The sequence below is a fragment of the Pinus tabuliformis genome, chromosome 9 (genome assembly GCF_031772625.1).
Source record: "Pinus tabuliformis cultivar Carrire ecotype Pingquan chromosome 9, CPIR1, whole genome shotgun sequence".
Classification (NCBI taxonomy): domain Eukaryota; kingdom Viridiplantae; phylum Streptophyta; class Pinopsida; order Pinales; family Pinaceae; genus Pinus; species Pinus tabuliformis.
Window position 1 is genome coordinate 822,744,164 of NC_142307.1, and position 16,708 is coordinate 822,760,871.

At 36.7% G+C, this 16,708-nt stretch overlaps 1 protein-coding gene across 1 annotated transcript in view; it reads right to left on the bottom strand.

The window, feature by feature from the left end:
- Nucleotides 1-547: 547 nt before the first annotated feature.
- The window catches only part of LOC149151319 (protein SLOW GREEN 1, chloroplastic-like), a 123,085-nt gene continuing 106,924 nt past the window's right edge, over nucleotides 548-16,708 (bottom strand). Inside the window, exons 2-4 of the mRNA XM_089445206.1 lie at nucleotides 2,044-2,190; nucleotides 1,690-1,770; nucleotides 548-1,429 (exon numbers count right to left, since the gene is read on the bottom strand). Coding sequence (XP_089301332.1) covers nucleotides 1,139-1,429; nucleotides 1,690-1,770; nucleotides 2,044-2,190 — 519 coding nt within the window. The 3' untranslated portion in view covers nucleotides 548-1,138. The remainder of the gene's footprint in view (nucleotides 1,430-1,689; nucleotides 1,771-2,043; nucleotides 2,191-16,708) is intronic.

Below are 16,708 nucleotides of genomic sequence, written 5' to 3' on the forward strand. Positions count from 1 at the left end.
AAAAAAAAAAAGCTTATAAACAATGGTTACTATGCAATACTTACTCGCATTACTGTTTCATGACTTGACTTATAATTAGACTGCATTGTTTTCAAGGAAATGATTTTTTATTATTATTATTACAATCTCGCATTTCACAATCAGCATTTCATATTACAGCGGGCTATAAAGAAGGATGATTTCTCACCATTAGTAGCCTTCTATTCATAATGTCTAGCACAAATTTGTATCTTTTGTTTCAATGTATAAATGTTTCAGAGCATGCTCGAAGTCACTGCACTGGTGGGCAGTCAATAATTGCCCGTAGAAATCCCTTTATAATGTCTAGTTCCTTGTGTGATGCTTCGCTATCATAAAACATAACATCAAACATCAATATGAAGGACCTTCTTTTGATGTCTCGATATGTTTTAGAACCATTCCTTCATATATGAGAACCATTAAGAAAAATGGAATTTAGAACTGTTACATTTTCATCTGACTGATATTGTCCGGTATCTTCAGCAGGCCCATAAGATAATTACTTGAATACAAAATGAACATCTAATTATGTTTTATAAAAGTATGACTCAGGATTGTTTTCTTATTACTAGAAATTATCACACCAAAGGTTTTCAAAGAAAAACACTAAAAAATCATTGGGCACGAGAGGTTGTAGTTTTCCTCGGTATACTTAGAATGGGACATGACTGTATCTGTGTTCAAGCCACATTGGTGCCAGATTAGAATTCAACATACCTGAACATGATAATTGTAACTGACAGAAATGTCTTGCACAAAGCATAAGAAAAAACAAAAGAATCATCCAAAAGCTTTATTAAAGCCAAGGTATGCAAATAGACTCTGCAACTGCCTGGCAAAAAAAAACAGCTGCTTGCTTCTGCTTCCTTCCCCAAAAATGTGTACCATTAACCAGCGACACCTTTAAGCAATATCTACTGACCGGTCCCTTTTAAGCAATGTTTATGTGCTCGACCTCTTCTAAACAGTTCTACATTTCAAAAGCACTATTTTCATGATCATCTTCATCCCTTCCATCACAATTGATCCTCCCTAGCAATAGTAATTTATCATTTTAATGCACCTACGGATCCAGTTTCTGCAACAACCCTGTTGGGGTATCATAGGTTTTACATTTTCACGAATCTGCAACCTGTCCATCTTCAGATTCTTTAGGTTCTCCAACTGCAGTAGTAGATTCTACACCTGTAGTAGGTTGTTTCATAGGCTTCTGAGGTGTTTTACCTTGTGCCAATAGCTCCTCCTTCTTCTTTTGTTCTTTATATAGCTTATGTGACTCCGTCTTTGCTGACCACATTACTTCATCCAGTAACCCTCGCATTTCAAAATCTTCAGGAACAAGCTTGCGGTACTTCTCAAACTTCTGCTCTGCTTCATCCTTCTTATCCAAGACGGAATAGACTATGCCCTGTCAACAACAATCACAATTACTCTTAAACACAGGAAGGCTAGTATCAACTCAAGAACCTACATGTAACACTCTCTATTGTAAATGCTGCTAAAAGTTGTATCATCTGCCTGCAAATCTGCTTTATTATTCAATGTAGGAAAAAAGTTGGTTGCACTGAAACATTGCTGAAAAGCATTTCATCAGAAGCTCATATAAATGTTCAGTTTCCCTACTGATTTCGTAGCTTTCCCATGTCAATAACATTAAAACACACACACCTGACAAAGGTAGGGCCGGAAATCATTAGGTTTCTCATCAACCAAACGTTGATAATGCTCCAAAGCTTTTTCGAGATCGTCCTACATGTAAAACACAGACACGCCACTTTATCTACATCTTGAAAGGGTGGCCGTGACAAACTATTAATACCCAATTTACAGCAGAGATCTTACTAAAATCATTTGATAAGATACTTTGAAGAAATTAAAATTAAAAACTTATCATAAACAAAAGAAAATGGTTTCAAGTCAAATAAGCCAAAGAAAATATTACGAGCATGGGCATGTTAAACAGTAACTAGTTGAATAAGCACAATCATAAAAGCACGCCAGGATGGTGGGTACAAAGAATACCTGCACAATGTACATATGTCCCAATAGTAACTTCAAGTTGTAAGCTTCAGTTTCTTTCTTTGCCTGTAGAGCTCTTTCCAAAGTCCCCTCCAACATTTCCATCATTGTCTCATCTTCACCACAGTTGTGCATTAACATTGCAAGCCCCTGCTCAGATATTAAGTTACAGTACTGTCATGGATTAGAAGCTTTAACAAATTGATTACTTTTCAGATTCTCAGCCACTCGTGTCAAAACTTCAATTTCCCATTCCAACAAAAGCATCCACACAACCTAGACACTCGAGATTTTAAGAGAGCAAACAGCACACCACTTCACCATAAGGAAAAATAAATTCTCGTCGAATAATTTTGGCATAAATTGACGACACAATAAAAACTGAAACCTGATTACTAGAAAACTAAGTTGCTCCGTTACATGTTAAAATTATTGGTATGATCTGTACATGTGACCATGGCCCATTCATATGCATCTTTATGTACTTGTAATTATGGCCAAGGCCGTATTTTTATTTCATTTATTGTAAAACAGGTTTGTGGTTAAGGCCAAGCTAGTCAAACTTAACATGTAGGCTCAATTAACACTCTTGGGGTGTGTGCCCTTGTTATGTGAGCCCATAACCCCTATGAGGATGCCTCACTTGAGTTGTGTAAAAATGCACAACTCAAGCAAAAATTTGTAACATCTCATCTTGTGATCTTGTGATCGAACATACAATTTGTCACTAGGCTAACGGCATTTATAATTAGCATTTTTCTCTTGTGATTGGTATTTTCTCTTGAAGGACATGTGCATTTATGTTTTCAGCACACTTGTGCTTGGCTATGAAACCGGATTCGTTAAAATAGGCCAACGTATCCCGAATCTGGCAAATCGGACACAATTCATGACAATTCGTGTCCAGAAATCGGGACACGATGCGTCTGATTGGGACACAATCGAATCCGGAGCGTGTCCCAATCAGACACATCATGTCCCAATTTCCAGACACGAATCCAGAAAAAGTGACATGTGCGGGCTCAAAAAGGCGAGTTACTTTTCTTTTTATTCATTTTCTGTTCTTTCTTTTGCAGTGGGTTTACTGTGAGGTGTCTGGAGCAAAGAGCAAAGAGTGTGGGAGCGTTTTCAAGGAGATTCAAGCAACAAGTGCGTGCATTTCCTCTCTATTTTGTGGCATTTGTATTACAGCAGCTTGCATATGCATTTCTTTTACAAATTTGTGCATTTTTGGTTTTTTTTTTTTACAGTATCCATGGCTCAATCAAGGGCAGCACGAAAGGGGAAAAGGAAGGGGAAGAATGTCCCTATTGGAGATGCCCCTCCTCGCCCAATTTCATCAAAGTCTGCTGCAACTATTCTGGAACAAATGTGCTTAAATACTTAGAGAAATCATATTTATGATTATTGAAAAATAGAAGAATACAAATTGAGGGCGGCCCCTGGCTTTATACCGCCCTGAGTGCCTCTTGGTGAACGTGCATGATCGTTGATCATGCCCTTTGCCTAATAGCTACTTAACTAACTAATTTTTATATAACATTGCCTTCCTCCCAGAAAATGCTTTGTCCTCAAAGCATACATAACGAAAGATGTTGTTGACGAAATCCTTTAGTCTCCCAAGAAGCTTCTTCTTCTAGTAAGTCCTTCCACTTGATCAAGTATTCCTTGATTACATGCGATCGAAGCTTCTTTTCTCCAGTGGATATGATACCTTCTGGTTCTAAAATGACCCTCCCTTCATCATCTGAGGATGGAAGCGTTGTTTGTGTTGATTGATGGTCACCCAATGCCCTTTTAAGATAGGATACATGGAAGACGTTGTGAACACGGCTTTTAACCGGAAGGCTTAAACTATATGCAACTTGGTTGATCTTTTTGTTGATCTAGTATGGTCCATAGGACTTCGGCACCAATTTATTTTTTCTTTTTTGTTTCAAATTCTCTTTCGGTTCTGTTTCGGTCAACTTGTTGCTTCATACGATTTCTTGTATTATTTAAATTTTCTTTTAGGGTTTGGATGATTTTTTGGGTTTCTTCTAGTTGGTTTTTAACTGCTGGTAGATTTGTTTGGGCGGTAGCTAGATCCTTCCATCTTGGCGGTTCATACCCATACAAAGCTTGGAATGGAGTCATTTTTGCTAACGTGTGATAAGTAGAATTATACCACCATTTAGCGAGATGTAACCACTGAGCCCAATTATTTTGTTTTTTTTTCGCGTAACAATGTAGGTAGGTTTCCAAACATTTATTGACAACCTCCATTTGTCCATCTGTTTGAGGGTGGTAAGCGGAACTCATATTTAGGTAGGTTCCTATATGGTTGAACAACTCTTTCCAAAAATTACCCTTAAATTTGGCATCTCTATCACTCACAATGATTTTTGGAAAACTGTGTAATTTATAAATATTTTTGCAGAATACCTCAGCTATTTGTTTAGCTGAGTCTGATTTCTTCATTGCAATAAAGGGAGCATATTTGGTGAGTCTGTCGACTACTACAAAAATCTTAACCTTGCCTTCAGATACAGGTAACCCCTCAATAAAGTCCATTGATATTTCTTCCCATTTCTGATTCGGAATGTTTAAGGGATGAAGTAATTCATGTGTCATAATATTTTCACTTTTATTTCTTTGACATGTGTCACATTATGCTACATACTTCTGAATATTGCGACTCATCCCCTTCCAAAAGAATGATTCACGTGCATTGTAGTAAGTTTTAAAGAATCCTACATGTCCGGCTGACAGTGAATCATGTGACTCCTTGAGTATCTTGGATTTAAACTTGGAGTTTGAATTCAGATAGATTCTTCCTTTGTACCATAGAATGTCATTATTCCATTCAAATTTTGAGTTGTCTGGAAGGTTATCGATTATCGCAGTTATTTCTAGATCCTTAGCATACTCACTTCGAATCTCATGAAGCCATTCAGGAACAACAACCGAGACTGCAAGTAGTGTTGGTTCTTCGTCTTTCATAGACAGAGCATCTGCTACTACATTGACTTTTCCCCTTTTATGTAGGATCTCCATGTCAAAGGCAGCGATTTTTTCAATCCAATTTTGTTGTTTTTCGGAAAGTGTTTTTTGTTGAAGGAGGTGTTGGAGACTATTATGGTTTGTTCGTATGGAGAACTTACTTCCCAAAAGATATTGTCTCCACTTAGCCAGTGCATGCATAATAACGAGCATTTCCTTATTGTATGTGGACTTAAGACAGTCTCTTTTATTGAGCTTCCTTCTTTCAAAAGCTATTGGATGCCCTTCTTGCATTAACATTGCGCCTATACTGAATTGGGAAGCATCACACTCGATGATAAATGGTTTAGAGAAATCTGGAGTTGCCAATACCGGGGCATTAGACATAACTTCCTTCAGTGCTTAAAAACACCTTCCTTCTTCCTCATCCCATTGAAATGAATTAGTCTTTAAAAGGTTTGTCAGAAGTGCAGTTATATGTGCATAGTTTTTAATAAATCTTTGGTAATATCCAGTCAATCCTAAGAACCCTCTTCGCTTGAATATATTAACCGATTTGGTCCATTCCTTTATAGCTTTGATTCTATTAGGGTCCACTTTTATGCCTTCGTGGGATATAATGTGTTCGAGGTATTCTACTTCTTCCTTTCCAAAGGTGCATTTGGATTTTTTTGCGTAGAACTGATGCTCTTTCAATAGTGTAAGAACTTTATCCAGATGTTGTAAGTGCTCCTTCCAAGTTTTATTGTAAATTAAAATATCATCAAAGAATACTAATACAAACTTCCTAAGATATGGACGGAATAACTTGTTCATAGTGGCTTGGAATGTTGTTGGTGCATTGGTTAATCCAAATGACATTACTTTAAATTCATAGTGACCTTCGTGTGTTCGAAACATCGTTTTTGGTATGTCTTCCAATCTGATTCTGATTTGGTAATAGCCTGACCTTAAGTCCAATTTTGAGAAGTATTTTGCACCATGTAGTTCATCCAACATTTCGTCAATAAATGGAATTGGGAATTTGTTTTTAATCGTTATATTGTTTAATCCTCTATTGTCAATGCATAGCCTGAATAAACCATCCTTCTTCCTTACCAATACCATTGGAGCAGCATACAGACACTTACTTTTTGAAATGATCCCACACTTTAAAATGTCTTGGATTAATATCTCAATTTCCGTCTTTTGGTGATGTGGATATTGATACAGCTTGATGTTGACGAGGTCTGACCCTACTCTGACTTCTATTGTATGCTCAATTTCCCTATTAAGAGGAATTTTCATAGGCAGGTCTTGGAATACCTTTTCATGCTTCTGAATTAGATCTTGTATCTTTGGTGACTCTTCGTTGATCATGTTTGCAGATAGCATTTCTAATTGGTGACATTGTATTACATAAGTTGGTGCTCCTTTTTGAATCATCTTCATCATCTGAGATGACAATACAATTTGATTCTATGGTGCTTGGGATCCGTATAACTTGTACCCCTACCCTTCCCATTTAAAGCTTATGAACTGTACTTGATGGTTGGCAGAATAAGTGCCTAGAGTTCGTAGCCATTAGATATCTAAGACCACATCTACTCCACCTAATGGTATAGTGAAGAACGGGGATTCTAAATTAAAGTCTTGAATCTGTAATTTGACCTTATGGCATTTCCCTACCTTTTCGATCTTCTTACCATCAGTTACCATCACCTTCATGTTGGGTAAGGGAAATGAGAAAATGTTGGGTCTCTTTGACACGGTTGCATCTAGAAATTGTGGGTGTTACCGGAATCGATGAGAACCACTACGTTGTTCTTCTTTATATGTCCTTACAATTTTAGAGTCTGGGGTTGTGATATACCTGTCATAGCTGATAGTGACACTTGCAAAATACTTTCGTCATCTAATTCTAGAGAGAATTCTGGGGCATCTTCTGTTTCTTCTATGTCTGAATCATCACTATTTGAATCATTAGTTGTTTCATAGTTAGATAGGTTCTTTGATTCTTTTCCTTTTGCACACCTATGTTTAAGGTTCCACTTCTCGCCACAACGTTTGCATTTGCCTTCTTTTATCCTTGCATTTTCCACGTTAGATATCTTGTATTATCCGTATTCCTAGACTAGGGCATTCGTTGTCTCGAATATACCTTTTACAGTTTTGACAACAGTATTTGTTCAAATTTCTTTTCAATAGCTTTTGCTTTTTGTCTCGCTACTTCTATTGAGGTAATATCATGAAGCTCAAGTTCTACTCGTAGATGAGTTTTATGTCCGGAGATGTATGATTGAATTAGACAAGATTCGGATAACCCAAGTACTCATGTTGCTAAGGTCTCCCATTCTCAAGTGTACTCATCCACATTTCATTTTTGTCGTAAACTGATGAGTGTTGAAAAGAACTCTTCTTCCATTACACCTTGTAATCTTTTAAAGAATGCATCCTTAAATTTCTCCAACTGATGGCGATTACCGTCTTCTTCCACAACATATACCAATTATATGCTTCTCCTTCCATTTTCATGGAACCATGCCTAATCTTTTCGTCATCATTGTCGATGTCGTAAATCTCAAAGTATTCTTCTGCTTTATTCAGCCATGCAACGCTGCATTTTTCGTTACCATCGAATTTGGGCAACTCGATTTTTGCCTTTTGCTAATACGTCACTAATGGTGGAGCGAAAAGAGGGTATTAATTGGTGAATGAATTCCAGAGTTGCTTATTTGAAAGAGTTGCGTTACTATTTCCTTAATGGTGTGAGGATGATTTTTTTGGAGACTCCCATTTTTCATGAGAATTTGTTGAATTTGTTGAATCTGATGAATTGTGTTGTTGATTACCTCCATCATCTTGGAGTAGTTGTTCGGGTGTAACCTTCATCCTGTCACATAAAGTGCTCATCACTGGCATTGTCTGACTATGGTTCATTTCAGATTTAATATAGTTCTACCCATGGAAAATTTTAGGGGCGAATGTTCGCCCTTTGGCGAAATTAAGGGGTTTTAAATTTTTAGTGGGCGAATATTTTGTATCAGAGTACATTTTTATAAATCGCCTAAAATAGCCCACCTTATTTTAAGGGAGAGGGTAAAAAAGGTAAATTTATCCCTTGAAATTAGGAGTTGCAACCTTCCATTCGCCCTAAATTTCAAGAATAGGTTTTATTTAAGTGAATCCTATGGGCCAAATACCATATTTATAAAAGAGGTATGATAAATTAATAAAAATATAAATAAATGAGAGGTATGGTAAATAAATAAAACATTTTTTATATTTACTCCGTAAGTCACCTTATATACATGCAAGGGTATAAACAAATAAAAATATAAATAAAGTGGAGGTATGGTAAATAAATAAAACCTCTTTTTATACTTACTCAAAAGGTATGGTAAATAAATAAAAATATAAATAAACTAGACTTATGGTAAATAAATAAAACCTCTTTTTATATTTAGTCCATAACCTTCTTTCTATTTATGAAGGCTCAAAAAAGAGGTTTTATTTAAGTGAATCCTATGGGCCAAATACTATATTTGTAAAAGAGGTATGATAAATTAATCAAAATATAAATAAATGAGAGGTATGGTAAACAAATAAAACATTTTTTTATATTTACTCCATAAGTCACCTTATATTTACAAACACTCAAAAAATGCGTTATATTTAGGTGAAACCTATGGGCAAAATACTATTGGCCAAATACCATGGGCTAGATTATTATTAATACCATGCAAAAAAACATTATTAACCCTAATATTAGTATTAATAAAAATAAAAATGGCACATGGTATTGACCCATGGTATTCACGTGGAATGTAGCCTATTTAAATGGGGGAATTAAACCAGCATAGATCCATCTTTACTCTGGTTCTACTAAGCCTTGAGAGGTATCAAATATCGTGATATGCAAACTAGCATAGAGTGAAAAAATATTTGATCCCTCTCGAGGCTTCGTGGATCAAGAGTAAAAATGGATGTTGTAATTTAATGTATGTTAAACATTTTAACTTGGTTAAAATAAAAAATAAAATAAAAATCAATTATTAATTTTATTAATTTTTATAAATTACTAATAGTAATTTTTAAGCTCCAGGTTTATGATAACCCATGGTATTGACCGATGGTAATACCATGGTATTCATGTGAGCATAGACTATTTAAAGGGGAAATTCTATCATCTTAGATCCATCTTAATTCTGGGTCTACCAAGTGCTCAGAGGGATAAATAGATTTCATCCCCCTAAGAGTGGTAGTAGATGTGGAGTTAAGATAGATATAGGTTGGTTTTTATGATAATGAAGATATTAAATAGACTTAGGAAATTATATTGTATTGCTCAGAGGGATAAATAGATTTCATCCCCCTAAGAGTGGTAGTAGATGTGGAGTTAAGATAGATATAGGTTGGTTTTTATGATAATGAAGATATTAAATAGACTTAGGAAATTATATTGTATTGCTCAGAGGGATAAATAGATTTCATCCCCCTAAGAGTGGTAGTAGATGTGGAGTTAAGATAGATATAGCTTGGTTTTTATGATAATGAAGATATTAAATAGACTTAGGAAATTATATTGTAAAAACAGCTTAAGGTGAATGGTTAAAGCTACATTTAGTCCATTCACAAAATTTAGTAAAAAATACCAATACTCCATTAATATTGGTTTTTAACTTTCTCTGATTTAACAAAAAAAATTCAAAACAATGAAACCTTGTCACTCTTTCCGCATCACCCTCGTAGAAGATTTCTCACCATTTTTCGAACATTCTCAATATGATATCTTCATGAAAAAAGTTTAGGTACTGATGTTGGATTAGTTGTTTGAAAAAATAAGTTGGTTTGTACAACCTTTCATCTTTTGTGTTATTCTTAGTTTGTCTTAATGATCTGTAGGGGTTGGAGCCACTGCACCATATTTACCTAAAAGGTGGAGATTGTTCACCAAAAAGGAAATTAATCTACATGTTACAACGCTGTTAAAAAATGTGAGACCTATGAGGGTAGTGAATTATGCGAATAAGCAATTTAGATTGGGAGAGACGTAATTAAATTTTATTATTTAATTGAAGATTTCCAATTAAAATAATAATAAATCTACATTTATATATTCATATATTGATTGGAAGGATTCTCACAATGGTCACTTCTTTCAATTAGATCAGTTTCAAGCCCTTGGGATACCTAATACTTTCTTATATAATATAGTTGGGGCTTGCTACTTGTTGGCGTGTCGGGGTAAACAAACTTGATGTGTATTTTTTTATCTCGTAATTGGAGTCTTTGGAATAAGAAAGAAATTTGATAACTTGAAAAAAGTGGTAGCTTGACAAAAGTTGTAGAGAAAAAATTAATCTCTCCTACCTTGACAGAACTCGTTGTCAATATCAACATCCACAAGAACTTTGTTGTGGAATATTATCAAAACTAATAGAAGGATATGAAAGAGTGTATTGTAAGGACCTTGACAAACACGGCCACTGAAACTTGGAACAATGTTTGTACGAAGAGAAAATTATGTTTCTTTTTCCAAACAAGTATGTTAGTATATTACAGTTTAATGAATATGTTTTCTTATTATCATAGATGGTTTCATACTTTAACAAAACATTCGCCAAGACTTCCCAATGTTTTATTATTCAGTAAAAGATTTGCCAAGATCTTACAAGATTTTATAATTCAGTGAAAGATTCTCCATCACTGTACAAGATAATATAATCTGGTGAGAGATTCGCCAAAAAAATTATATATACATATTATATTATTGATAAAATCGCCTCCCATTTTTCCTATCTATCATGGGGATTAGCCCATTTATTATACATATAAATTTATGGTGGTTCTTAAAATTTTCCCTGGTTCTGCCCAAGTTGTTGTTCTATCTGATTTGTCGTATCTTGAAGCTTTTGATATCGTTGGGATGTCCAATAACCTTACTCTCGAGATCAACTAATTTTTGGTTGAAATCATCGGAGTGGATAGTAATCCTATTCTCCAAATCAATCAATTTTTTCACTGAAATCAGCCATTATCATCGACGACATTGAACGGTTTTGTGGGGGTGTATATTTGTCCGCTAGCTTTTAATTTGAACAAATAATTTTTACCTTTTTTTAATTGATTAATTTAATTATATAACACACACACACATATATATTATAAATTTTATAACTATGTGTTGGACGTTAAGAAACGGTGGCTGGACGAACACAATGTGGTCGACGGACATGAAAGAACGAGTGTGCTAGACGAACACGGTGTGGTGGACGGACGTGAGGGAACAAGTGTGGTGGACGGACAATAGGGGAGCGGCGCAAAGGGAATAGTGGATGGCGGAGAAGAAGCACAAGTAGACGGTGGTGAAGACAAGTGTGGTGAGAGATGAGGCGGAACAGAGTACGTGGGCGAGTGTGGAGGCTGGTGGCGTGGGAATGGACGTGGGGATGGACGGCAGTGGAGGCTGACAGACATCGAGGTGGTGGAGCACGACGATCAAGTCAAGTGCGGAGTTGCAGTGGACAATTACAACGGATCAATGGACAGATATGCAGCGGGACCGTGCAGACATTGGACAAGCGTTGGAGGTGCTAGAAGGCGAGCAGAGGGATCGACCCGCTCTAATACCAGATGGAACAAACACACCCAAATACTTAAAGAAATCATATTTATTATTATTGAAAAATAGAAGATCAATACAAATTGAGGGAGGTCCCTAACTTTATAACGCCCTAGGTGCCTCTTGGTGAATGGGCATGATCTTTGATCATGCCCTTTGCCTAATAACTACTTAACTAACTAATTTTTATATAACATATTCCCTCTATTGCAAGTAATGTTGAGGGAAGACTTCCTCATCATGCCCTTTGCCTAATAACTACTTAACTAACTATTTTTTATATAACATATTCCCTATATTGCAAGTAACGTTGAGGCAAGACTTCCTCCTCAATGTAACATTGAGAAATATCCCTCGTGGAAATATGTCACAAGAGAGCAAGAGGCAAGCAACGAGGTGAAGGGAGGAGGCAATGTGAATTGGAGATGCAACTTTTGCCATAGTACTTTCACAAGCAGATATTTCTGTGGGAAAGGCCATTTGTTGGCTTTGCCAGGTTGTGGAGTTGGAGGTTGTACAAAAGTTCCTTTACAAAAGAGGAAAGAAATGAAAAGAGAGTTCAATGTTGGTATGGAAAATGTGGCTGCAAAATAATAAAAAAAAACCAAGAATGATGACCCCTATTCCATTTTTGAGGAAAGGCAGCAACAAATTCCCATTTAAGAGTTCTAGTGGGGGACAAGCAACAAAAAGAAAGGCAATTTCACATAGTCCAATGGAGAAGATTTTTCAAAAGGAGAAACGAGAAGAGCTTGATCTCACCATTGCCTTTTTTTTTCTATCAAAACTTCATATCCTTTAATGTTGCACGCTCACCTCTATTTATTGAGATGTATCGAGCTCTAACTCAAGGGACTCCATCAGGGTATGTGCCTCCTGGTCCAGAGAAGCTTAGAACCACATTGTTGACGAAGGCAAAAAAAGAGGTGCAAAAAATGCTTGAGCCTATTAAAGCATCATGGCCAACATCTGGGGTTAGCATTGTTTCTGATGGATGGACAGATCCAGCACGGTACCCACTCATCAACTTCAAGGTGTCTTCCTTGAATGGTCCAGTTTTCTTGAAAGCAGTGGATACACTTGGAGAATACAAGGATGCACAATATATGGGTGAGTTGTTTATTAAAGTTATTGAAGATGTAGGTGTTTGATTCTTGTGTGCAAATCATTACAGATAATGCACATGTTTGCAAGGCCGCTGGCATGATTGTGGAAACTAAATATCCACAAGTGTTTTGGACACCTTGCATTGTCCAATCATTGAACTTAGCACTGAAATCCATTGCTTCTGATGTGCTTTGGATCAGTAACATTATTGAGGATGCATGGCATATCCGTAACTTTGTATAAAATCATACAAATGCCCTCACTATCTACAAGGAGTACAACAATCTATCATTGTTGAAGATTGTGGATACACGGTTTGCCTCTTCATTCATCATGTTGAAGAGGTTGAGGGAGGTCAAGACCACTCTTGGGGTCATGGTTATTTCAGAATTTTGGTCTTTTTGGAGAAAGACAGATCAAGTAGCCTCTAAAAGAGTGAAGGACACAGTGCTAGATGATACTTGGTGGAAGAGGGTAGATCTACTTATTCAGATCATGGACCCTATCATTTCTTTGCTTTGATTTGCAAATACAAACCAACCCATCCTAGGAGAGGTTTATAAGGGATGGGATTCCATGATTGAGTCTGTGAGGAGCATTATTTTACAGAGTGAGTGCCCCGAGTACGAGACATCACTAGAGGCCTTCTTCACCACTATACAGGATATTCTTGTCAACAGATGGGACAAGAATTGCACACCTTCACATTGTTTGGCTCACTCATTGAACCCAAAATACTACAGCCATGAGTGGTTAAATGGTGGACCTTCCCGCAAATTCCCTCCTCTTATGGATGGTGAAATCTCACAAGGGAGGAAAGATGAATTCAAGTGGGTTTTTCAGGATAGAGCAATGCTTGATGAGGTGGACAATGCCTTTGCAGAGTTTTCCACTGGCATTGGTCGATTTGGAGGATATGATCTGATTAGAGACGGGGGCTAAGAAGCCATATTCTTGGTGGGAAAATCATGGGGAAACAAGCCCTCCTATACAGCAGTTAGCCATAAGGCTCCTCTCTCAGGTGACTTCATCCTCTTGTTGCGAGAGGAATTGGAGCACATATGGGAATTTGTATAGTGTTAAGAAGAGCAAGCTTGAGCAGTGCAAGGCAACGACAATGGCGTATTTGCACACCAACCTTCATCTTATTTACAAGCAGAGGGAAGAGTGGTTAAAGGGGAAGACAAAGATGTGGGATGTCTTTCCTGATGATATGGGTCTGGACAACAGTGTTAAGTTGGCATTGGCCAACATGGATCTCAATGATCCAGTGCTAGAGCCTGTTATATTAAATGATGTTGATACTGTAGAGGGGTCGTCCTCCACACCGGCAGATGTAGAGACAATTTTGGATACAGGAGAGGAGGATGCAACAAAGGAGAGCAGTGGTGACCATGATGATGAGGACAGTGATGCTGATTTTGATGATGACTATGACGATTGATGACTCATGAGTCATGAATTACCTACTGCCTTGAGGCTTGTATACTTGTAGTTGTTTTGTATTTTCTATTTCTATTTGCCATTGGCATTGCACAACCTATACAACACATTTTAATTTTGATGACCTAATGAGAAAACTATCGTTGTCAGTGTCTTTATCTTACTATCTTGTCTTTCTCCTATTGGATGATTGATGAATTGAAAATTTATTTGAATTTGGAATTTATGATTTATCATTTATGTGACATGTCACAAATTACAATTGTATTTGAATTTTGTATGTACTATGCATGCCATAATGTTACTAGCTTACTTTGTAAACAGTAAAACTTACATCTTATGTTTGAAATCAATGAATTTGTATCATGAATGAGAATATATATATAACGTATCCGAACGTGTCATGTTCTGGGGGGTCAACATGTCTGAATCTGACACTCGAATCCCCTATCCGTCGAATCCCGAATCCACGTGTTAGGTGACTTAGGTGCTTGGCATTTACACTTTCTCCAACACACTTGACATTCCTCTGTTTGGCACTTATACTTGGCATTTTTCTCTTCTAATTAGTATATTTTCTTGGACGGACTTCTGCATTTATGTTTTCAACACACTTGTGCTTGGCATTTGCACCCTCTCCAACACACTAGACTTTCTTTGTTTGGCACACTTGTCCTAAGGCTATTTCAAATTTTGAGTGAGACTTGGGTCCATTGATTCTCTTGTTGACTTTTGTAAATCTCAACTTAGAATTAGCGAAAGTGTGAACCTTGCTCTCTCAATGCTTTTGGCTGATATGAAAACCACTGGCTAATGGCATATGTGTTAGTGTGAAACTAGAGTTTTCATCAATCATCATGTCTAGGGTTTCTAACGATTCTAAAGATATATACCCTAATTCAAGATCTATTGTCTAGCAGCACTTTTATTAGTGTCAGACTAGGATATTCATGGAGCAATGCTTCTAGGATTTCTCTAGGGTTTCTAGAGATATCAACCCTAATCTAAGGTCTTGCCTTCCTTCTAGTGTGTTATAAGAAGTGTGAACCTTATTCCCTCAACGCTTCTAGCTAATCCAAGATCTATTGTCTAGCAGACTAGGATATTCATGGATCAATACTTCTAGGATTTCTCTAGGGGTTCTAGAGATATCAACCCTAATCTAAGGTTCTACCTTCCCACTAAGGTGTCCTTTGGCACTTCTCGCCCATATTTAAGGTCAACCCCTACATTTCTAAAGTTACCTAGACTTTTTTACTATATGGATCTATAAAGACAATTTTTTGGATCTATAAGAAATCTTCACATTGTCAATATTGAATATATGGATCCAAAGTGGTTCTTTTCCCCCAAAATAGGACCAACTATCATTCTTGGGTGGATTAAATCACTACCATACTTAAAAGCAAAGTCTATATATGTACTTGGTGAAATCACTTCCTACTAAAGATGATAACAATTACGACCTCGTATGTTTAAAGAATGGCGAAGCAGTCACTCTTTATGTCAAACCTAATCTCGTGCATCATACCAAGGATAACAAAAGTGTGAAGGAAATTTGGGATACCTTTGTTGATTTGTACATGGTCTTTCAAACTGATAATTATATTTTATTTTTTCATATTAACATCACATTATTCAATAATTATACATAAAGACATCAACATATAGCATTAACCATAAAGAGACAACCCACACAAAGAACATAGACAATTACCCTAGGAAATCCCACAATGGGGAAAAATCCCAACGAACCTTTTCCTTAAAGAATCAATGCAACAAGAGATACATCAAAGTCAACAAACCATACCAACCACCAAAAACCAAGCCAGCCCTTCCACAATTTGCAATGTTGCGAACATCGGCATCGGGATAAAATCAGCAAGGGTCTAGAAAACCAAAAAACCGTAAAAATTGAGAAAATATCAGTAAAAATTAGCAAACATCGGCAAAAGTAAGATACCATAAAAATTTCTTTCAAAATCGACAAGCATCGGCTAAGCCAAAAAATTGTGATTCCGAGATAAAATCGGGGTGTTATCAAGATGTTCGCAACACAGCAATTTTGTCCACAAGGATCTCTACAACAAGGTCTCCAAAGGAGACTAAAGGTGTCCTACAACTCTGCCTTAGGACATGCACAATACCACAAAAATATGTTACATAAACAAAGTCTCAAAAGAGGCAGAAAACACGTCCTCTATCTCAACCTCAAGCTCGGATGATGCCACAATATATAAGCCTCAGGGACCTCGAATTTCTATCTCAGAAAACTCGCACTTGTGCCTCAGAAAACTCGCATGTATGTCTCAGAAAATCTCGCAATTGTGCCTCAGAAAGCTCGAATGTATGCCTTAGAAAATCTCACACTTGTGCCTCAAAAAACTCACACTTATGCCTGAGAAAAGATCATGCGAAGTATGTCCTTGATGGAGACAAATTGGCTCTATTTATAGTTGTTCGTCCATAAGAAGCGGCATGTCTCCTGGGTAGGCCGATTTGGTCTTTGTGGAGGCAAAAATACAAAATTTT